This window comes from Acipenser ruthenus, chromosome 2, assembly GCF_902713425.1.
Source record: "Acipenser ruthenus chromosome 2, fAciRut3.2 maternal haplotype, whole genome shotgun sequence".
In the NCBI taxonomy this organism is placed as follows: domain Eukaryota; kingdom Metazoa; phylum Chordata; class Actinopteri; order Acipenseriformes; family Acipenseridae; genus Acipenser; species Acipenser ruthenus.
The window spans coordinates 19602631-19622483 of NC_081190.1; the positions used below are offsets into that span (position 1 = coordinate 19602631).

At 36.2% G+C, this 19853-nt stretch overlaps 1 protein-coding gene across 4 annotated transcripts in view; it reads left to right on the forward strand.

The window, feature by feature from the left end:
* LOC117962527 (mitogen-activated protein kinase 10) overlaps positions 1–19853 on the forward strand; it is an 88118-nt gene that overhangs the window by 31341 nt on the left and 36924 nt on the right. For 2 of the 4 annotated variants that reach the window (XM_058991213.1, XM_058991219.1), the window contains 2 exons: positions 9943–10014; positions 15167–15336. In XM_058991213.1, coding sequence (XP_058847196.1) covers positions 9943–10014; positions 15167–15336 — 242 coding nt within the window. Of the gene's footprint in view, positions 1–9942; positions 10041–15166; positions 15337–19853 lie in introns of all 4 variants that reach the window. The other 2 variants (XM_058991228.1, XM_058991224.1) reach the window with 2 other exon arrangements.

Here is a 19853-nt window from a genome sequence, read left to right on the forward strand (position 1 = left end):
GATCCCTCATGTCCTTTGTGTTCATTACCTGCAACATTAAGGCACATTTTAACAGGATGTAAGATGGCTCTTAGCCAAGGATGGTTTACTTGGCGCCATGACCAGGTGCTGAGATGTTTGGCCTTAGCATTGGAAGACAAGCGTAACATGACCAATAAGTTGCCACCAGTTCCATCAAAACATTACACACAAAAGACAACATTCCTCCGCCCAGGAGAGCAACCGCCAAGAAAAGGTGTTAAAACCAAGCCTCGCCCAGGACAACTGGAAGCTGCTAGAGACTGGAAAATGCTGGCAGATGTTGGTCAACGGCTTATTTTTCCACCTGAGATTGCCACCACTAACCTTCGACCGGATATTGTCTTGTGGTCTGGATCAGCACGCCTTGTTCACCTGGTAGAGTTAACAGTGCCATGAAAGGATACAGTAGATGAGGCGTATGAGAGGAAGAAACTGCGGTATGCTCAACTAGCCGCTGAAGCGGAACACCCAGGATGGAGAGTCCAGGTTTACCCAGTGGAGGTGGGTTATCAAGGGTTTATGGCACACTCTACAACCCGGTTTCTCAGAGACGTCGGATTCAGTGGCCAAGAGTTGCATCGCACAGTGAAGAACTTATCTGAAGCAGCAGAGAGTAGCAGCAACTGGCTGTGGTTGAGACGGAAATATTCTGGGTGGGTATTTCAAGCACAATAGAAAGAAAGAAACGGTGATGTACGGGTAAGTAAGCTGGGCTGAGTTGAGTGGGGGACGGAGGGGGATGATGCTGGGATGCCAGAATTACCGTCGAGCCCTCTTGAGGTGTCTGGGCTAGTCGACGAAACACAGAGGATGGAAGGTGCCCACTTGAAGACCCCAGAGATGTACCCTACTTAGCTCAATCCAGACGGTTGTCATGCTGATGCGCTGGGGAGACCGCACTGTGGTTGATCCCTGGAGCCAGCATCGCAGCCGTTGTGTGTGCTAATGCGCTAGGGAGGCAAAATAAGCTGATCCCTGGAGCCAGCATTACACTTTAGCCATCAACACCAGGCAGAAGGATATCTTCATCATCATATGGAAGGAAAAGCAAATGGATGGAGACACAGATGGATCACATTAGTTTACTGTAGAGCTAAGTCTTAGTTAGTGTTTATCTTGGCGAGAGCCAAGTTGAAATCAGCATGAAGTTTTAACATCTACTCTCATGTAATGGAAATCTTATAGACGTTCTCCAACTACAGCCATCCAATTCTGTGAGTTTGTGGAATGCAGTCCTGTTACTTTGGACCATATGTAATCATTTGAGCTCATAAAACATGGTACTAGATGGTTAGATTACATCTGCTGTAGATTATATCAGTGGCAGTGCTTGGAAAACACCCATTCATACATAGAGGAACATATACTGTATATTATTATTATTATTATTATTATTATTATTATTATTATATATTTCTTAGCAGACGCCCATATCCAGGGCGACTTACAATTGTTACAAGATATCACATTATTTTTTTACATACAATTACTTTATTTTTTACACATAATATTACCCACATCCTTTAAAAAAATCAATTAGCCCATTGTTTAATGGGCAGCTTTTTGGAAATGATGTTAGTTATGAGTACTCTAATTAAAGTATATACTTAAATTACAAGAGAACTCATGAACAAGTAAATATAAGCCTCATTTAAATATGGCCAGCTCTTAGAGTAAAGCCTGTATGACAGCTTGCCATCAATATAATCTCCTTAAGGTTAAGAGTATGTGCTACTGCAAGGTCATCATTAAAAAAAATATATTTTTTGCACATTCCAACTATTTGAAATATTTTAAGTAAGGAATTTGTTTTATCTACTGTAGCCTACTGTGTCTGTTTTTTACTATCGCAGACCTTACAGTTCTGTACAATATGCTATACGTGGTTTAAAACAAAATATAGTTTTCACGAATTTGACGACATTTTGCGAGAAGTTATTCCACATAGTGTACTATATCTGAGCTTTTAAAAGCTATATCTTGAAAACGACAGACAATTTTTCTAAGTGTTGGAACTGAAAAAAATATTGCATTATTAACACAGTAAAGTTCTTGTTCAAGCTAAATCTTTTCTAAGTAACTAGCTTAATCCAGTTCACATTTGGTTTTATATTTTTTTGTTAAATCTATATTCAAATCCTTTTAAATGTGTGCATGTATTGTATCGGTGAACGTAATCTTAATAGGATGGAATTTAGGTACAAAATAGACTTCAGAATAAAAGCCAATACATTTCCATTAATCAAAATAGATGAAATAATGGATATGTTTTTGTTGCCATTTAAGAGCCAGAGAACTAACAACAAAACTGTATTCCAATTTAAATGGATGATTGTTTTGTGGGTTCTATTGTCTAATTGCATTAGCAGTGGTATGTTGAACTGAGACTTTGTTACTTAAATTGCTGCCAAAATACAAAAATATCAATCAGATGAAAATAATATGCATTTATTATAAATGTTCATCCTAACGTAGGTAAACAGTAGGTCTCTAAAATGGAGCCAGTGGTTCTGAGTCTTATTTTAGTGTATTTGTTTTCCTACTGTGATTACATTCCGTCTGGGCTACACAGGAAAACTTTACTGTTAGATAGATTGAAGCATGTAATCATTCACACTGCATATTTGTTTTATAAATTAAATTAATTATACTTAAATCAATGATGAGCAAACATTACCTAAAGAAATGACTGCTTATGTTATAAATCACCAAAGCAGCTCAGAATGTTTATTACAAAATAACAGATATTACTAGCATCGTACATTATCATTTGAATTTACAGCCTGCAGAATATTTAATATCGAATTCACGGTGGATGTTATGCACATCATTACAAAGTCTGAAGGTTTGCAATTAGAGGTCGGTGTACAGCATTGATTTAAAGCAATATAACTAGTAAGTTCTCCTTTTCTGCTGTTAGCTTCCATATGTTTAATTAACTACAAGAAAATATTGTTGAATTCCACAACATGACCTTTCATGATTTAGAGGGATTTGGTGGGAGTAACATGCGCAGTTTTCACTGGTCATTTATTGTCAATGAAGTATAATTAAACAACAAGTGAAGTTAACTAAACAATTTACTCACCAATCAATCCATAAGTAGAGCTACCTGTATGGCCAAAAGTTTTGCATCACCTAGAATTTTCGGATTGAGACATAATTAAAAAAAAAAAAAAAAAATATATATATATATATATATATATATATATATATATATATATATATATATATATATGTGTATATATACACACACTTAAAAACAAGTTGACTCAGACACAAGAACTTGCAGTTTAGCACGTTTGCCCCTCATTAAGTTAGAGCCAGGTGATTCCACTTCTGGCTCAACTACAACCCTATGGCATTCTGGGGGATGTAGGAAAAGTCAAGAACAGACAACCGCAGATCTTTAACACACAGTAATTTAAATTTTAAAAGTGAAAACCGTCAAAATGACTTCCGTGGCGGTTCTAGTGTTAATTCACATTGATATGTCTATGTTAGAGCTTTTTACATTAAAATGGACAAGAGTACACAACACAACCCACAGTACATGACACTTTCAACTGCATGTGTCAGTGAATACAGGCAGCCGGCTGGCCAAAAAGTGTGAAGGAAAAGAAAGAGTGTGGAGACAAACATAATTGTGGAGGAGAAGAATGTTTTACTCAAGAACGTGACAGAAGTGTAAGCACTAAACTGTTTTAAGCTGAAAGACAAAAAACAAAACAAACCCCAGAAGAAGTAGAACGTGGGAGTAAATAACCTGTTATAAACTCGAAAAGGGCCATCTGTCATCAGTGCTGTTTGGAAGTGCGGGCGGGACAAATGTACAGCCTCATTAGGCATACATGATGTTGGGTATTTCAGGTTTATATACTAGAGTAGCTAACATTTCTTTGGAATGGCATTATGCTTTTTAATTTTGCAATTCATTTTCAGTGCCTGTACATGACATGTGTATTGTAGTTTAAACCTTTATTTTATATGAATTGTCATTTGACTGCTGGTACTTTGCTTGATTTGTTAAAATGTAAAAACCTAGCCAGATGCCTCTTAATTACAGCTACAAAGCTACGTAAACTATTAAATATTCAGATTTAGAGAACAGTACTCTATTTTTATGATTAGACATCTTGGAAGATAATAAATACTGTATATTCTGGAAGACCCCTCGCTGTATTTCATTTTTATATGCAGTCTTGTAAAGGTACAGCACAGTGTATACAGATCACCAGTAGATCACTAAGGTGGGACCTTAGTGGATCTTTAAACCCCTATTCAGGACTTGAATTGCATAAACCAGGGGTGGCCAAACTTCCTGACCCTACTAGCCACATACCAAAATTTCCATATGGTCGAGAGCCTCAAGACACATACTGTAAAACATAAAACATTGTTGTGCAGTACAGTAGTTGTTAGGCTATCTCTTAATGGCAGCAAAATACACAAGAACAAGGGATAGAACGTTGCCTACACAGTTTCTGTGTAATTTGCATTGTACTGTAGATCTACAGTGTATTAAACTTTAAATGTAACTGGTGTTTTTCCATTATTTCTGTTTATATTTTATGTATTGCGCACTTTAAATAAAATATATTCAGTTATTATGAAGCAAAATACAATACCCGATTTCACCAAAAACACCACATAAAAACATGCATTTTTGTATGGATTCCTTTTGACATGCTCTTCCCTTGAATGCTGGGTTAAAAAAAAAGACGCTTTTTTTTGTATGACTGCTGCGTGTTACTGTTGAGCTTTGTGGATGACAAATATACTATATTTATTTTGAAAGGGATTACAGTACCTGCTCATGATGAGACGTAAGATATGTAAATATAATATTAATTATAGACCTGCAACATAACATTTAAACATGCATTCTCTAGTCTAGCGCCAACACTCAAATTTTATAAAAGATTAATTCATCTGAATAAGGACGTTTGCCACGAGCGATATTCCGTGCTTGCCATACAAAACTCACTTGAGTCGTTAAATCAGCTTCTTTACTGAACGCCGAAACAGCATCTGCCTTAAGCCTGATCCTGGAGAATATTCAGATGAAAATGTGTTTTCATGATGTTTGAGTTGAGGCTGCTCGCCTTGTACAGGCTACAGTGTGTACGATTTGTTGCAGATGAGACACAGGTTTACCACTGTTTTCAGTGAAACCGAACTCTTTCTCCCAATTTGGTTTAAAGCCTCATACTTGTGTTTATTACTCATGGAGGGTTTGCTCAATGCCATTGTCTCCACCAAACGAACGAGCACTTTCAACGAAATTCACTTTCAACTGCACATCCGGCTTCGAAATACGCATGCGCTCAGCGAGCAGTGTCAAAAGTCAACAAGTGACAAAATATCCTTGAGTGAACATGCAGGCTCAAAGAAACAGGCGAGAGAACAAGAGAAAAGAAAGAATAATTAACACGAATGAATACAGAGAACACAAATAATAAACGTTGTGTTTATTTTTACTTTTTCTCTTTTTGTTCTTGTTTATTATTCTTTCTTCAGTTCATTCGAGACGCAAAGCATGCGTCACCCAGCATTTCACCAGGAGCCGCACTTGAACTGCAAAAGAGACGCATGACGCATGGCCACCTCTGGCATAAACTACCAGTAAAACAGCATATTGCTTATGGATATTATGCTTTGCTTTCTTGTGAATAATGCTTCATATATATATATACACACACACACATGTTAGGCTAGCATTTGTTAGCTATCAGAGAAGTAGTTTGGACTGCTTGACCATTAGTGTTTAAGAGCATGCATCCCTGCTCTGACCTTTCCACGTCTCATGAACCTACAACACACTGTCAAGGGATTGGACAAAATACTGCCAAATACCATCAATATGGTTTTTATTGTGATTCATTTAGTGTCTTTTTTTTTTTTTTTTTGGAGACATGTGATCGGTAGTTAATGATAACCAACTCTAATTCCTCCATATATTGTAGTTGGCAGTGGATATCTGTTGACAGAGCTCGCAAGAACACCCATAGGTGGTCCTTTTTGAGACATCAGAAATATTTGTACAGTCTTGGATAAGAAAGCACCTGCCAACTAAGTGCTTATTTGTCCTAAGTCTTTGAGAAGTGCTCTTCTGTCCATTGTGACTTGCAGCTTGGTAGATGCTGCTTTTTTATATCTTTATTACAGAATAAATATAAGGGAAGTATTTTTTTCTAACAAATTGAACGATCTTGCAATGGTTAGTGTTTTTCAGCATAATCAGCAAATCTGCAGCCATAGCACTTTTCAATTGATATCTTAACTGGCAATTTACATTTTTAGAAACGTGTTTTGGTTTTCCGTTTTGACAGTTCCTAGAAATTGCATCCTCAAGGTTTTTGAAGCATTTTACAATATCTCTGCTTTGACTGCAAGTGAAAGTCACTGAGGACATGGACACGGAGACTTGCCTGAATTAAATTGAAATGTAAAAAGCATTACCTTGAGCATCCCTTGTGTGCTCCAGGATTAAATTCAGGGAGGAATTCTTGAAAATGTATGTCTTTATTTTAAAGTTACAGTGAAGCCAAAATGGTATTATTGCACAGGGAACATCTACCTTGATGAATACTTATTCTAAAATTGGATCCTGTTTGTACTGCTGTATTTCATGTGGTCTTTATTCTAGTAAATTATAGTAAATTGGGAGAAGAAAAGGGATTTGCATTTGTAAAAACCTGGGTAATCTAATTTCATTTTTTTTTAATTGGCACAATATTATTCCAAGTGGACAATAGGATTTGCACTTCATTCCTAATCAACAGTAAAGTACTAAGTTATGTGCAAGTAAAGTTTTTTAGCATCTCAATACCTCTTTTTCATTTTCTGTTTGGGATATGGAATTCCTATTTTAGTTATGGTGACTCTTTGACCTGTGACTAAGAGTTTCATATTGGGCTTTGTTTAATCATTTTGCTGCCACTTCTCCCTTGTATTTCACAATGCACCCAAGATGTTTGTATATCAACGTAAATTATTCTACTGTAACTTTATTCTACATGCGATGGGGGCCCCAAAGTATGTTTATTTTTCCATAAAACCATTGGTGGTTATGTTGTCCATTGCTAATTGATCTTATGTTTGCCATTTAGAACCATCAATTCCACAGACTGGTTACAACCAGACATGGGGCATGCAGGTGCTACTGTATGTCAGCTTTCTCAAAACGCATCATCAGCATGCTGTACATGTCCATCTCTTAGTCCTGGTCCTCTCACCACCAGAGTTACGAACCATGTTACGATTTTATAATGTGGACCACTGTCCACTGTGGAATAAAGTGAGGTCACCAGACTAATTTAATCTAACAAGGTGTAATATACTAACCAAATATGATATCTAATAATTCTTGCGTTACCAGAAAATAACACAATTAAGATTATTCATCAAATTCCTTTTAATTTCCCGGTGGATAAACAAGAAAAATACAAAGGTTGACTTTCCTGAAAGATACAGTTGCAGAGACAATATCTTTTTCTTTCAAACCATTCTGTAGAGTATTACAAGGCATTGCCTGATGGAGTTGTGTTGTGAGTGCAATGACTGAAAGCACTGCTGTAAGATATAGCCAAATACTTTAGTTGATTTAAGTTTAAGCAAAACGCTTCAAGTCCTGGAGAATAAAAGCTCTCATTGTGTGAATGAGACGACATGGGTGAAAAAACAAACAGAAAAGAAAACATCCAGAACCACAGGTATCGTAATTGTAATATCTCTCACTCTCAGCTATGCTCAGAGAAGCCTGAAGGGCAGTGGGTAATGAGGATTGTAAGGCTGAACAGTGATGGAGTACCTTTCACTGTGTCTTGATGGCTGCCTGACCTTGACTACAGTAGGTTTTGAGATATGGTTATATCCTCTTTTATATTTTACACATTGACTATCCCATAGAGTATTTCACACTTTTAACAAAAAAGCATTGTACCTGGTAAATAGCACTGTTGTATTGCAAAATGAAACAGTTCCTTAATGATGTACAGTACTCTTAGGTAGTATCAACATACTGTAGTATTGTACAAAGAAGTGCCTTTTATTCTTCTCTGCTCATGCAGTACTCCCTCAGGAAACTCGACAACATTTTGCTTGGCCAATGTTTGTGAGCAAAGGGCTATTCATCATTGTATGTTTTCATCTGATTTTGATATCTGTGCTTGCAGATTAATGCCACTGACTTATCACACAGCTTAAAGAGTAAATAGTGAGTTCTGAAAAATATAGCGTTATACATTCCCATGTGTTGCTACAACTGTTTAAATAACATACCTTTAATTATTCTTGTAGTTATGAACATCCTGACACCTTTTTACACTTATAACTTTAGTCTATTTCAAAGCTGTTCTCAAAATGTCCGCTCAGTGCACTGGGGTTTGAAATCTATCCTCTAAATCACTGCAGGAAGAGCGATTTGAAAACAAAAACAAAAAGAAAACATAACAAGTGGCTTTTATGTTCCCTACCATATCATGGATCATTATTGCTGTGTTAACTTTTTGACCATATGGGCAATAATCCGTACACTAGGGCGGACATTTTGAAAAGAGCTTTGAAACAGACTTTAAAGTTATAAGTGTAAAAATGTTAACAATGAAAATATAAATTACAGGTATTTAAACAGTTGTAGCAACACGTGGGGACGTGTAACGCTATATTTTTTGGAACCCGGCTACTTACTCTTTAAAGCCAATGATTCAGTTGGATTTATCCACTATTAAATCTAAAAAAAGTAAATATGATTTCTTTAATACCTTGCTACAGTAGCTGATAACTGTTTGTGAAACACCTGCGCTGCACTGATACATCTGTTTCTGAATGGAAGTTTTTAGGAATCTGGATACATACGGTCAAAGTGACACTGTGTATGTATATTCTTGTTTTTAGAATTCTTTCTTTATGGTAAATAAGCAAGAATCTGTAATGATTACAACATTATTTAAGCAAACCTATCTGTACTGTAGTATACACATGTAACACGGTACATCATGTAAGATTTCTGATTAGCATGGGAGCATTACTGTGGGTAACTATGGGCAATTATACCATGTTTCCATCTGCCAATTAGTTGAAAGCTATTTTAAATCTGACTTGTTTATTTGTATCAGCAGCAGATCGAGATCAAGTAGATTTCAATTGCAACTCCCTCAGCCCCAGTTAGGATTGCAGTCTGGCAGTAGTAGATCTCTCGCACTGAAGATGAAAGTTACTTAATAAGCATCCAATGCACTGAATGTGAGAGGCCTGTTTTAAATCTCTGACTGCAGACAAAAAAATATGTTGACTGAACATACAGCTGTGAATATATTATATCGTCAGGGAGATATTGGAGTTTGGTGAATTAATTAATAAATAGCAATCATACAAACGAGATGAGATTGAGGATGTGCATGGCATTTTAGTAACTTAGTTATGTTACTATTCACAGACAGTAAGATTCCACATCACTCAAAGATATTTAGACCCTCATATAGTTCTGTTTTTCTGTTATATTACTAAAAAGTTTTCTTTTTAAATGCAAAGCTGAATTTAACACCAATTATCTCCTTATCCCTCTTATTGAACCCAAAAGGCTTGTTGGTGAACAGTATACCAGTGTACATACTGTATAGACAAATTCAATTTCAGAGTTCTGGTGACATTGATTAACCACTATAGCTTAGCTCCTGAAAGTTTATGTATCACCAGAACCCCTTGATGGAATTGCATCTTCATTATTTACACTTGGGTGTTCATCAATTCTTATATCATAAGGACAACAATGTGTTTGGGAGGTAAAAGGTTAAAAAGGATCTTCCAAAGACATCCATGGTACAACCTTAGTGTAATACCAAATTTGTTACAATACTCATTTATACATGGATAAATAAGATTCCACTTGTAACAATGTATTTTGTGTTTGTTTTCCAGGTATTTATGAGCCATCATTTCTTGTATTACTTCAGCGAACCTATCCTTGATGTGAAGATTGCCTTTTGTCAGGTGTGTGTTCCATACAGGTAAACAAGGTACAGTATTCATTCACTTCCATTTCCCTTTCATAGTACCAGTATGTCTTGCAGATCGTATACAACACGTGATTGAGCTTCTTACAGATGAGGTTTAATGCATAGCTTTAATTGAAACCATATACCGTGCAGGATCTCAGTGAAATTGCATTTTTTCCATTAATAAAAACTTTCATAACAGTCTCATTTAGTACTGTTGTTAATTACTGTCCTGGGTCATTAATCCACTGAGGGATTGCTCCCCGAAGTAATTTCACCTGAAACAGTTTTACAGATAATGCAGATTGTGCTTTAGAAGCGAGTGGCAGTTTACAGGCCCGGGTTCACTCGTTAGTAGAGCCCTACCTAAATCACTGTAAAAATAAAAACAAATTGTGACTCAGTTGCGGACAAAGTAAGAAAAATTGTGGGAAATAATTTTTTGCTCTTTAATAGTTGAGGTAATTTACAAAATCCAAGGGTATTCATTTTTTATTAAAACATAAAAAAGAGCTAAAATGATAAAAAAAAAAAAAAAAAAACAACAAAAAAAAACTGTAGCATTATTTTGTATTCACCCCTGCATCCTGAGTAGAGCACTCAGAATCATGTCTAATCTTTAAGCACATCTAGTACATGATTCTGAGAGCTTCATTGGGGCCACAGGAGTGCTTTAAAAGTCTCAGTTTTAAAAAGCCACCATGTGTGATGGCTAGGACAGAAATTGATATAGATTAAGGTATTGTGAAGGTAACTGATATTTCCTCCCCATCCAGTATATCAGGTTGTCCTTGAAGTACTGGTCATAAGAATGTTGTAAAAGTAAAAGTAAGGTTGCTATGTAGAAGGTAAATGACTGTTGTATTGTAGCAGCTATTAATGCTTGAGGGGGTTCAGGCAGGAACAAATGATTTGTTTAATTTGCAATAAATGTGATTGATGTTTTTTTAATAGAAGCCATAGAGGCAGGGATGCATGGAGGTCTGCAGAGAGAAGAAATTATTTAACCAATAAAACTATGAACACCAACAAATGAAGGCTCATTAATTAGAAGGAGTATGATTGTTTTATAACATTTTGTAATCTAAAATTTAAAATGCAGATTAGTAAAAACATTTAATCACATTATTGTTATTGCTGTAACAAGGTTTTTGGAACAAACTTGTATGAAGGCATTCTAAAATGGCAATGCAAAAAAAAATGTTGTTTAAGATTTCAAAGGATCTTAAAGGATTTCATTGTATGTTTTAAGGGCATTTGAACAAAGAATCCCATTCCAGTCTGCTCAAATCTTCTCTCTTGGGATTACGAACTTCACACTGGATGGATATACACATCGGCTGTTTGTACAGAATGGAGTATCTGTTTTAAAAATGGTTAAAGCATCACTAATTCACATAGGTATGCTAGCAATACATATACATACATAAATACATACATACATACATACATACATACACACATACACATTATTTAGTTACAGCTTTATAAGAAGCTATCCAGCAATGTTTTTTTCAGCAATTATATTTTTTCTGTGTCAGGAAATTTTGATAGAAGACAGAAGCAAGGTTTTTCAATTATTTAGTGTACAAATGTTATACCAAAAATGTAGCTAATGAAAACTGTGCTGGAGCTTATTCTCATTTCAATAAAATATTGTAATTACAGTGAATTGTTGTTAATGAGATTCAAACGAGTTATATTACCATCAGTACAGTTGTGAGATGTTCCAATGATAAATGGGACTTTAATTGCTCAAGATTGTATTATGTGTAGATGCCTGCTCCTCTGCTTTCTTTCAGTCTCATCCCTTAGTTTTTCAGAATGCTAATGGGAGTTTTAACTGGTCTAATTTAACAAGAGAAAATGTTAATTTATTATCAAGATTTTCATTTATAAGCATCATTTATAAGGATTTTTTTTTTCTGGAAATGACAGTGATCAGAGAGGCTTTGGTAATTTAATTATGGCACTGCTGTCCTTTAAAGAAGTTGCACAAACAGCCTCTATCATTTTTAGTAGCTAGGCACCATCATTATAATGTTGTCTCAAGTGTCACTTGTCATTGGTTATAAAAACCCTTTGGATAATCATTACATATTCTACCTGAACACACTGACACAACCTTGTGTAATGGAAATGGGCCTGCAAAGCTGCACACCCTTGAAACCTTAAAATACAAGCAATTCTAGTGTCGTCAACGAGATGTACATTCAATCAGAAGATTATTCAGCATATTGCTTCCTATTCAAACCAAGAGGAAATGATCTGTCACATATTCCACATGAATGAGAAATTACATTAAATGTTAAAAAAAATGAAATGGTGTCACTTATTTCAAAAGAACTATTGACAGTGTGTATTGATATTGATTAAATTAGTATTTCTCACTTGTAAACAGCTTTCTAAAAGTTTGATTAATGATCCGTTTGAGATATATTTGACATGGACAGTGTCAGTGAAAATAATAGGATCTTTTCATAAAAGTTCAGAGCAGATCATGAATTAATAAGCATGAACTCCTTTGTCTCAAACACAAACAGAATGTTGATGTTAAAAAAGTAGCCACTCACTTTTTCTTGCCACAGAAGTGTTTTTATAGTGTACAGAGGAATAGTGGGCTAAGTGGACTACAGTCTGAATTTGAAAAGCTAGACTGTCCATAGACTTTTGACACTGTTATAGACTCTGTTTAAACAGTGTCCAATATCAGAACTATATAATCAGGGTTGCCATATGTCGAGATTGAGATGCATTGGTCGAACTTTGTGGGGAAGCTAACATGGCATGCCTGACTGTTAATGTCCCACACTCTTCATGTTTATTTGGATTAAAGGCTATAAGTTAGATTTTCCTAATATTATGTAATACACAGGACATGGTTTCTGGCTAATGTACAGCCCTTGTGCGTCCTAAAAATGTTACAAGCGCGTGACTTTTTTCCGGAAATCTGCCAAAATGTGTTTCCTGCATTATACAAATGTTAACATTATCTGAAGCAGAAGGTCATTTGAATGCTGGTAGCTTTCTTGTATTCTTGTCATCACTCAAAAGAAAAATCAATTCTGGGAAGGCATTATAGACTCGGTTTCAGGCAATACTACCTATTATGTTAATGGAGTGTTATTTAGACTTAAAGGTTATTTACATATGCAGTTGACATTGCTAAGTGATGAAAGCTTTAGAAAACCTCATTTGTAGCGTTTGTAATGTACAATTAGTTTAATGTCTCTGTAACCTTCTTTATTTATACAGTTCACATTCTTATTCACTTGAATCTAATTACTGTAAGCAACCTATATATGCGATACATGATGACATCAAATACTGGCACAAAGATGAATTTTTAGACAACACTGGACCTCAAGATCATCCCAGTCCAGGTCTTTATTCCAGACTAGGGTCAATTATACTGTCTAGAGTATATAGGAACTGATTGGAACAAAAACCCATACTGGAATGAATTTTGATGATACAACACTGCAATAGGCCCATATGCACAACACTTTAAGGATTCTGTTTTATGAATAAATTAATTTTATGAATAAATACAGATTGACCTTCATTAATCTGTATATAATGAATATCAAACTTTATTCATAAAAACTGTCTTTAAAAAGCTCATGAGGTTGAAGGTGCAACAATTAGTAAAACAAATTAATACAAACAAATTATAAAAGCGATTTCAATTCAACACTCATGGGTTTGTAACAGGTTAATTGCTTTTTGTTGACTGAAAAACTGCAGCTCTCCTACCTTTTAAGCATTCTTTAACACTAGTATGTGCTCATGGCGCTGCATTTCGGATCAGGTGTAACTCCAACTGTGGGTGGGGGAGTGAGCGACAATTGCATTACTGAATAGAGATTAACCGTTTAGGATCACTATTTCCCAATTAAATCCATTAATCGTTACTTGAGTTATAGGTTTGAGAATAGGGCCCTTTGCACCTGGTCTTCCATTTAAGAAAAAAGACATTGAAACGTTAGCCACTAAAAAAAGAATCAAGTGGGCTCCCGAGTGGCGCATCCAGTAAAAGAGCTCCACGTGGAGTGCAGGATGCGCTCTATAGTCTGGACGTCACGAGTTCAAGTCCAGGCTATTCCACAGCCGACCGTGGAAGCACCCAGAGGGCATTGCACAATTGGCCGAGCATCGCCCAGGGGGAGGGAGGGCTAGGTCGGCCAGGGTGTCCTCGGCTCACCCCGCACCAGCGACCCCTGTAGTCTGGCCGGGCGCCTGCGGGCTTGCCTGTAAGCTGCTCGAGAGCTGTGTTGTCCTCCGACGCTGTAGCTCTTGGGCGACTGCATGGTGAGTCCGCAGTGTGAAAAAAAACGGTCGGCTGACGACACACGCTTCGGAGGACAGTGTGTGTTTGTCTTCGCCCTCCCAAGTCAGCGCAGGGGTGGTAGCGGTGAGCTGAGCTTAAAAAATAATTGGCCATTCTAAATTGGGAGAAAATAATAAAAATAATTGGCAATGACTAAATTAAAAAAAAGAATCAAGTGGAGAGTGGGGAGAGATTTTAGCCAAATGTTTTTGCACATGCCTAATTGATACTTTACATTAATATCGCCTCCTTGTTAGGCTGAAAAAAGTCTGACATATAAATATACAGTAACTGCCAACATCTGATGCTACTGTGTAAATATTAAGTGGCATGTTGCAACACATAATGAACAACCTAAAAGGTCAAACCAATAATCCTGGTGTTTTAACAAATACTTAACTTGACAGCTTTGAGTAGCCATTACTTTAGTGATAAACAGGTCCTGTTTTGAAACTGTTACTTTGGTTATTTAGTTCAAATTGGAATAAGTAAAACCTTTAAATGTGTTCATTAGAGAATATCACATACAAAGGGAATGCATGACAAGGATGTTATAATTTGCATTATATTTGAAGGAGGACTGAAGCTGGCATTTGGCTGGACACAATCACTTGGTCAACTGATAAATCCAAGAAATTAACCCTATACAGTTATATCAAGATACTGTAAATAAATTATCTGCAAAGAACCACCTGACAGAGAAATAAAATTGGTCTCCTAACTCGATCTTTCACAGAATCACTGCTTAACAATCTAAGAGTTACAAGCCACGCACATTCTAATTGTGTTGCTGATTTTTGATTTTTTATTTTAACAGGGATTTGGTAAACAAGTGGATGTTTCATACATCGCCAAACATTACAACATGAGCAAAAGCAAAGTGGACAACCAGTTCTACAGCGTGGAAGTAGGAGACTCCACCTTCACAGTTCTCAAACGGTACCAGAACCTCAAGCCCATTGGTTCCGGGGCTCAGGGGATAGTTTGGTGAGTCCCACAGAATAATTTATTGTGCTTCATTTTGTGACCAATTTATTTCATATCAACCTAAGCATTTTTTTTATTTAGCTTCCAGATGAATGTAAAACTAGGTCAGTTTTCTCTCTGATTGATGTTTTCTTTCTACTAAAAAGGACAACAGGAACTGCAAACATCTTTTTGGCACATTGTCAATTCTGTCCCTTAAGAACTCAGGCAGCTAAAATGAGTACAGTTATGTACTGCAGTGTATACTTATTTACTACATAATGCATCATGTCCAAACTGTTCAACAGCAAGTGCATTTTTTTCAATAATTCTGTACATTTGCAATCAGAATAGATGCAGGAGGATTGTTAATGCATCTGTCACACACATTTGTTTTGTACTGTAATGCAATGTATCAGGTCACACAGATCTAATTACATTTCTATCTGTTTTTTTTTTTTTTTTAGCTATACATTGGTGTAAGATTCACAGCTTTTGACAGGAAACATTATCAAAGCAAGTTCTCAACCCGTTGACACCTGTCCCATTTGAAGTTACTCATAGACCCATAAATGTTCTCTACTGAAAACCTTTGCAACACTGTATGTAAAGTTATGGCCAAAAGTTTTGCATCACCTAGAATTTTAGGATTGAGACATAATAATAATAATAATAATAATAATAATAATAATAATAATAATAATAAACTATATGAACATAATTTAGATCTTTTATTTAACATCATGTAATCAAAGAAACTACAAAATAATGTCAAACAAGTCATACCAAAAAACTACCAGAAGTCAAAATAGTAGTACAGTGTTTCATGTTAGATTTCGAAATGTCACATTTAAAAAAAAAATTCAGTACAAAGCGGTATGTAATTCAATATGTTAAGGTCTCATTATTCAACAGGTTTCATTAGACTTTATGAAGCAAAATTAGTTAATTCTATAGGGTGATGCAAAACATGTGGTACAGTCTGTGTGTGTGCAGTGTAGGTATACAGATACATATACAAATACTAATGTATGGTAATTTCCCTACATTGGGGTATGTAAACTTTTGACGACAGCTGTACACACACACCTGGAGCCACTGTCTCTCACTTTTTCTTTTGTTTTTAACATGTGAAGCAGTAAAGTATATTTTAATAACAAGTGTGACACCTTTTTCATTGCTAAGCATCATGATTATGCTACACCATTGAGTTCCTTGCATGGACAGACTTGGTCAAGAAATCCTGCCCTTTTACTTGCACAAACCCAAAGATCTTCTATATACAAAAGATGGTCAACTCCGCCAATTTAACATTGCAACTTCTGTCTGAGCCGAAGCAGTGCATCCTGGGAATCCAAAGAGTTCCGGTGGCGAGTTTTCTCCTCTCTATAATGTAAATTCTGCCTCATTACCTATTCCAAGCTTTCTCTTTTGAAAACAATTGTATTTTTTTTAGCAAGATTCATCTGGATTTATTCAGACACCCCTCCTTAACACATATGCGTTATTATTTCTAAAATCGATGTTTTCAATTTGCCTGACAAGAGCTCTTTACCATCTTTACTTGTTTACCATCACAGACCCTGTCTTTCACACTGTGTCTGTCTGTCAGTACAGCGTGTGGCGTGTTCCGGCCTCCCACTACGTCACAGGTGAGGCAGGCGCAAATGGAGCGTTTTCAGTGGCCGTGGCTTAGGATCCGCTTTTATCTCAACATATGGGCACAGAAACATTTTTTTACATTTTATTTTTCCAGTTTTATAACAAATTAATACAGCTGATTTAATTTAAGTAAAAAAAACAAACATGACAGGTGCTCTTAAGTGCTGAGGGAACTATACCAGAGGAAAGTGAACCATTTATAATTTTTAAAATGTGGGTATTAATAACACCAAGAACATATTTTAATAGTTTTGTAGGAATAGGATCAAGAGAGCATGTAGTAGCTCTCATATGTTGAACTAGCTCTGTCAGTTCCTGTAAGGTAATCAAAGAAAAAGTCTCCATAGTAGCCTTCATAGGTGTAGTTGTGCTGGAGTTCTCTTTAATAGAAGGTGAATGTGGAATCTCATTTCTGATGTCTAGTATTTTATTTTTAAGGAAATGTAAGAAGTCATTGCAGCTGTGAGAGGAGCCAATGTCAAGAAGGGTAGGGTTATTAGGTGAAGGATTAATTAATTTATCTAGGGTACCAAAAGTAAATCTAGTCCTTCTGTTTCAGCAGGTTTTGAGACTGAATAAAAATTGCACATTATTATTATTATCATTATTAATTATTTCTTAGCAGATGCCCTTACACAGGGTGACTTACAGTTGTATACAAAAAATACATATCAATAATTACAGTACAATTAAGAGCACATGTAAACTGTGTACCAGCAGTATTTGTATTCTAAAACCACCACTAAAATCACCCCACTCCCAAAAAAAAAAAAAAAATTATATTATGTTCAAGATTTCATGCCGTGGGATTCCATACAAACCATGCAAATGAAATTGACTGCATAACAGGGTTTCAGCAGTTTATAGTATTATTCAAAAATACAGACAGACTTGTCTGTTCCTATCGGTTTACTGAAATTTAGTCTAACAAATGATATGGGTATTGTTAGGAACTTTACAAAATAGACAGAATAATAATTCATAAATAGCTCTGGGGTACACAGGGATACTTTCAGTATACAGCTTGCAAGGCATATGTCTGACTTCAGACCATTTGACAGATTCAGAGGGAGGGTGGCGTCTAACAAGTTGTATTTAGACTAATTGTTCATGACAGGTCTATTTGAAGATCTAATCTTGAGCAAGCCAAAGCAGCATTTTGCAGCTTGTACTCAGCAGGCCAGTATTGTACACAATACCGCTTGTAACATGAGTGCAGAATTACTGTGTATAAAATCTCATGTGAATGTGTTAATCGTTCAACAAGGTTCTCTTTATATCATTCTACTACTAACATGGTCAACCCTGATTTACTATGCATAACCAATATCAGACCATGCATGGTGCTTTGCACCACACCTAAACCATGTTCTGCTGAAATTGATCTCATTGTTCACCTCAACTTTTCAAGACCATGGCGTTTCAGAACATGGTCATACATCACTACCAGTTATACCATGAGTGGTATAACTGGATTTCATCCAGACCCTTGTCTCTCATTGTTTAGTTTATGACTGTGGTTTGGTGGGCCAGTGAACCGCAAATTCAATAAGAATTTGACTTTCTTGAAGTTGAATTTTTGTCAGTTCAGTGTTTTTCTTGACGCTTATACTGCATTTACACTTACAAGTTTGACCAAAGCTGCCTTAGGATCAGCTGGTTCTACAGCTTCTTATCAAGTAAAGTTCTTGTTTACTCTACCGGGCCCTGTTAGCAGGTGTGTGTGTATGTCTGAGAGAGAATTGCAACATGGCCTCACAAGGTGAGACAGGGGGGCAATGTTGGGCTTGAAGTTTATTCAGCAGTCAGCCAGCTCTCAGGCAGTGGAAGAAGAAATTAAATCCTTGCCTTAAGTGTTGTGGGGAGATCTAATTGGATATACTGTAGGTCTAGTCTTGTGGCACAGTGTTTCATTAAATTTACTGATCAAAACAGTGCTATTTAAGGGCAGGGTGTGGAAAAACGATTAGATTGCAGCTATGGGAACTGGATTTGTGTTTGTCTGTTTATGTATCAAAGTACAACTCTTTGCTTACAGATAATACAGTGCTTTATTAGCCAGTTTGAAGTCGCTACTCCTATCCAACTTCTTTTCACATCTAATCCTAATGGTGATGGAAAGCAATGGAATTGCCTTCAGCTTAATTAGAAGTGAGCAACTGGGGTTTGGGTGGCACAGCAGTGTAAATCACCCTCCTTGAAACCCTGGTTTCAGTGAGTGGAAATCATGCTTACAATTCTTAACTAAAATGAGTTTACTTTGAGCGATTTGATACTGTTGGCAATTGTTAGAAGGCATGCTCAATAGAAATTAAATGTACATCAGAATGTATCTTAATGTACTAAATAGACTGCAATTTGTATAGCTCAGGGGTCTCCAATCCTGGTCCAGGAGGGCCGTTGTCCCTCCTGATTTTTGTTCCAACTGTATCTTAAATTACTTAATTGGACCAATTAAGAGCTTATTAGAAGCTTAATTGGTCCAGTTAATTAATTTAGGGTACAGTTGTAACAACAACCAGGAGTGACACTAGCCCTCCAGGATCAGAATTGGAGACCCCTGGTATAGCTGGATTGTTGAATATTACAGTATGCCATTTTAATCTTTCCTTTAAATTACTTTATTTAATTCCAAACATAATTTATACATACTTATATTACATGCCCGGTGGCTGAACAAAAATGTGATATGTTGAAAGGGAATTGCACTTTGAAATGTCAGTTACGATTTGTGACTTGAAATCTGGTTGTGGAGAAGTGAATAAAGCCCAGCAATGTCTACGTCAGTAGTGGCAAGTACTGATTTATATTGAAGTGTCATGTCACAGCTGTCAACGCTGTTCAATAGCTGAAAAACATTTCTCGCCATAGCAACT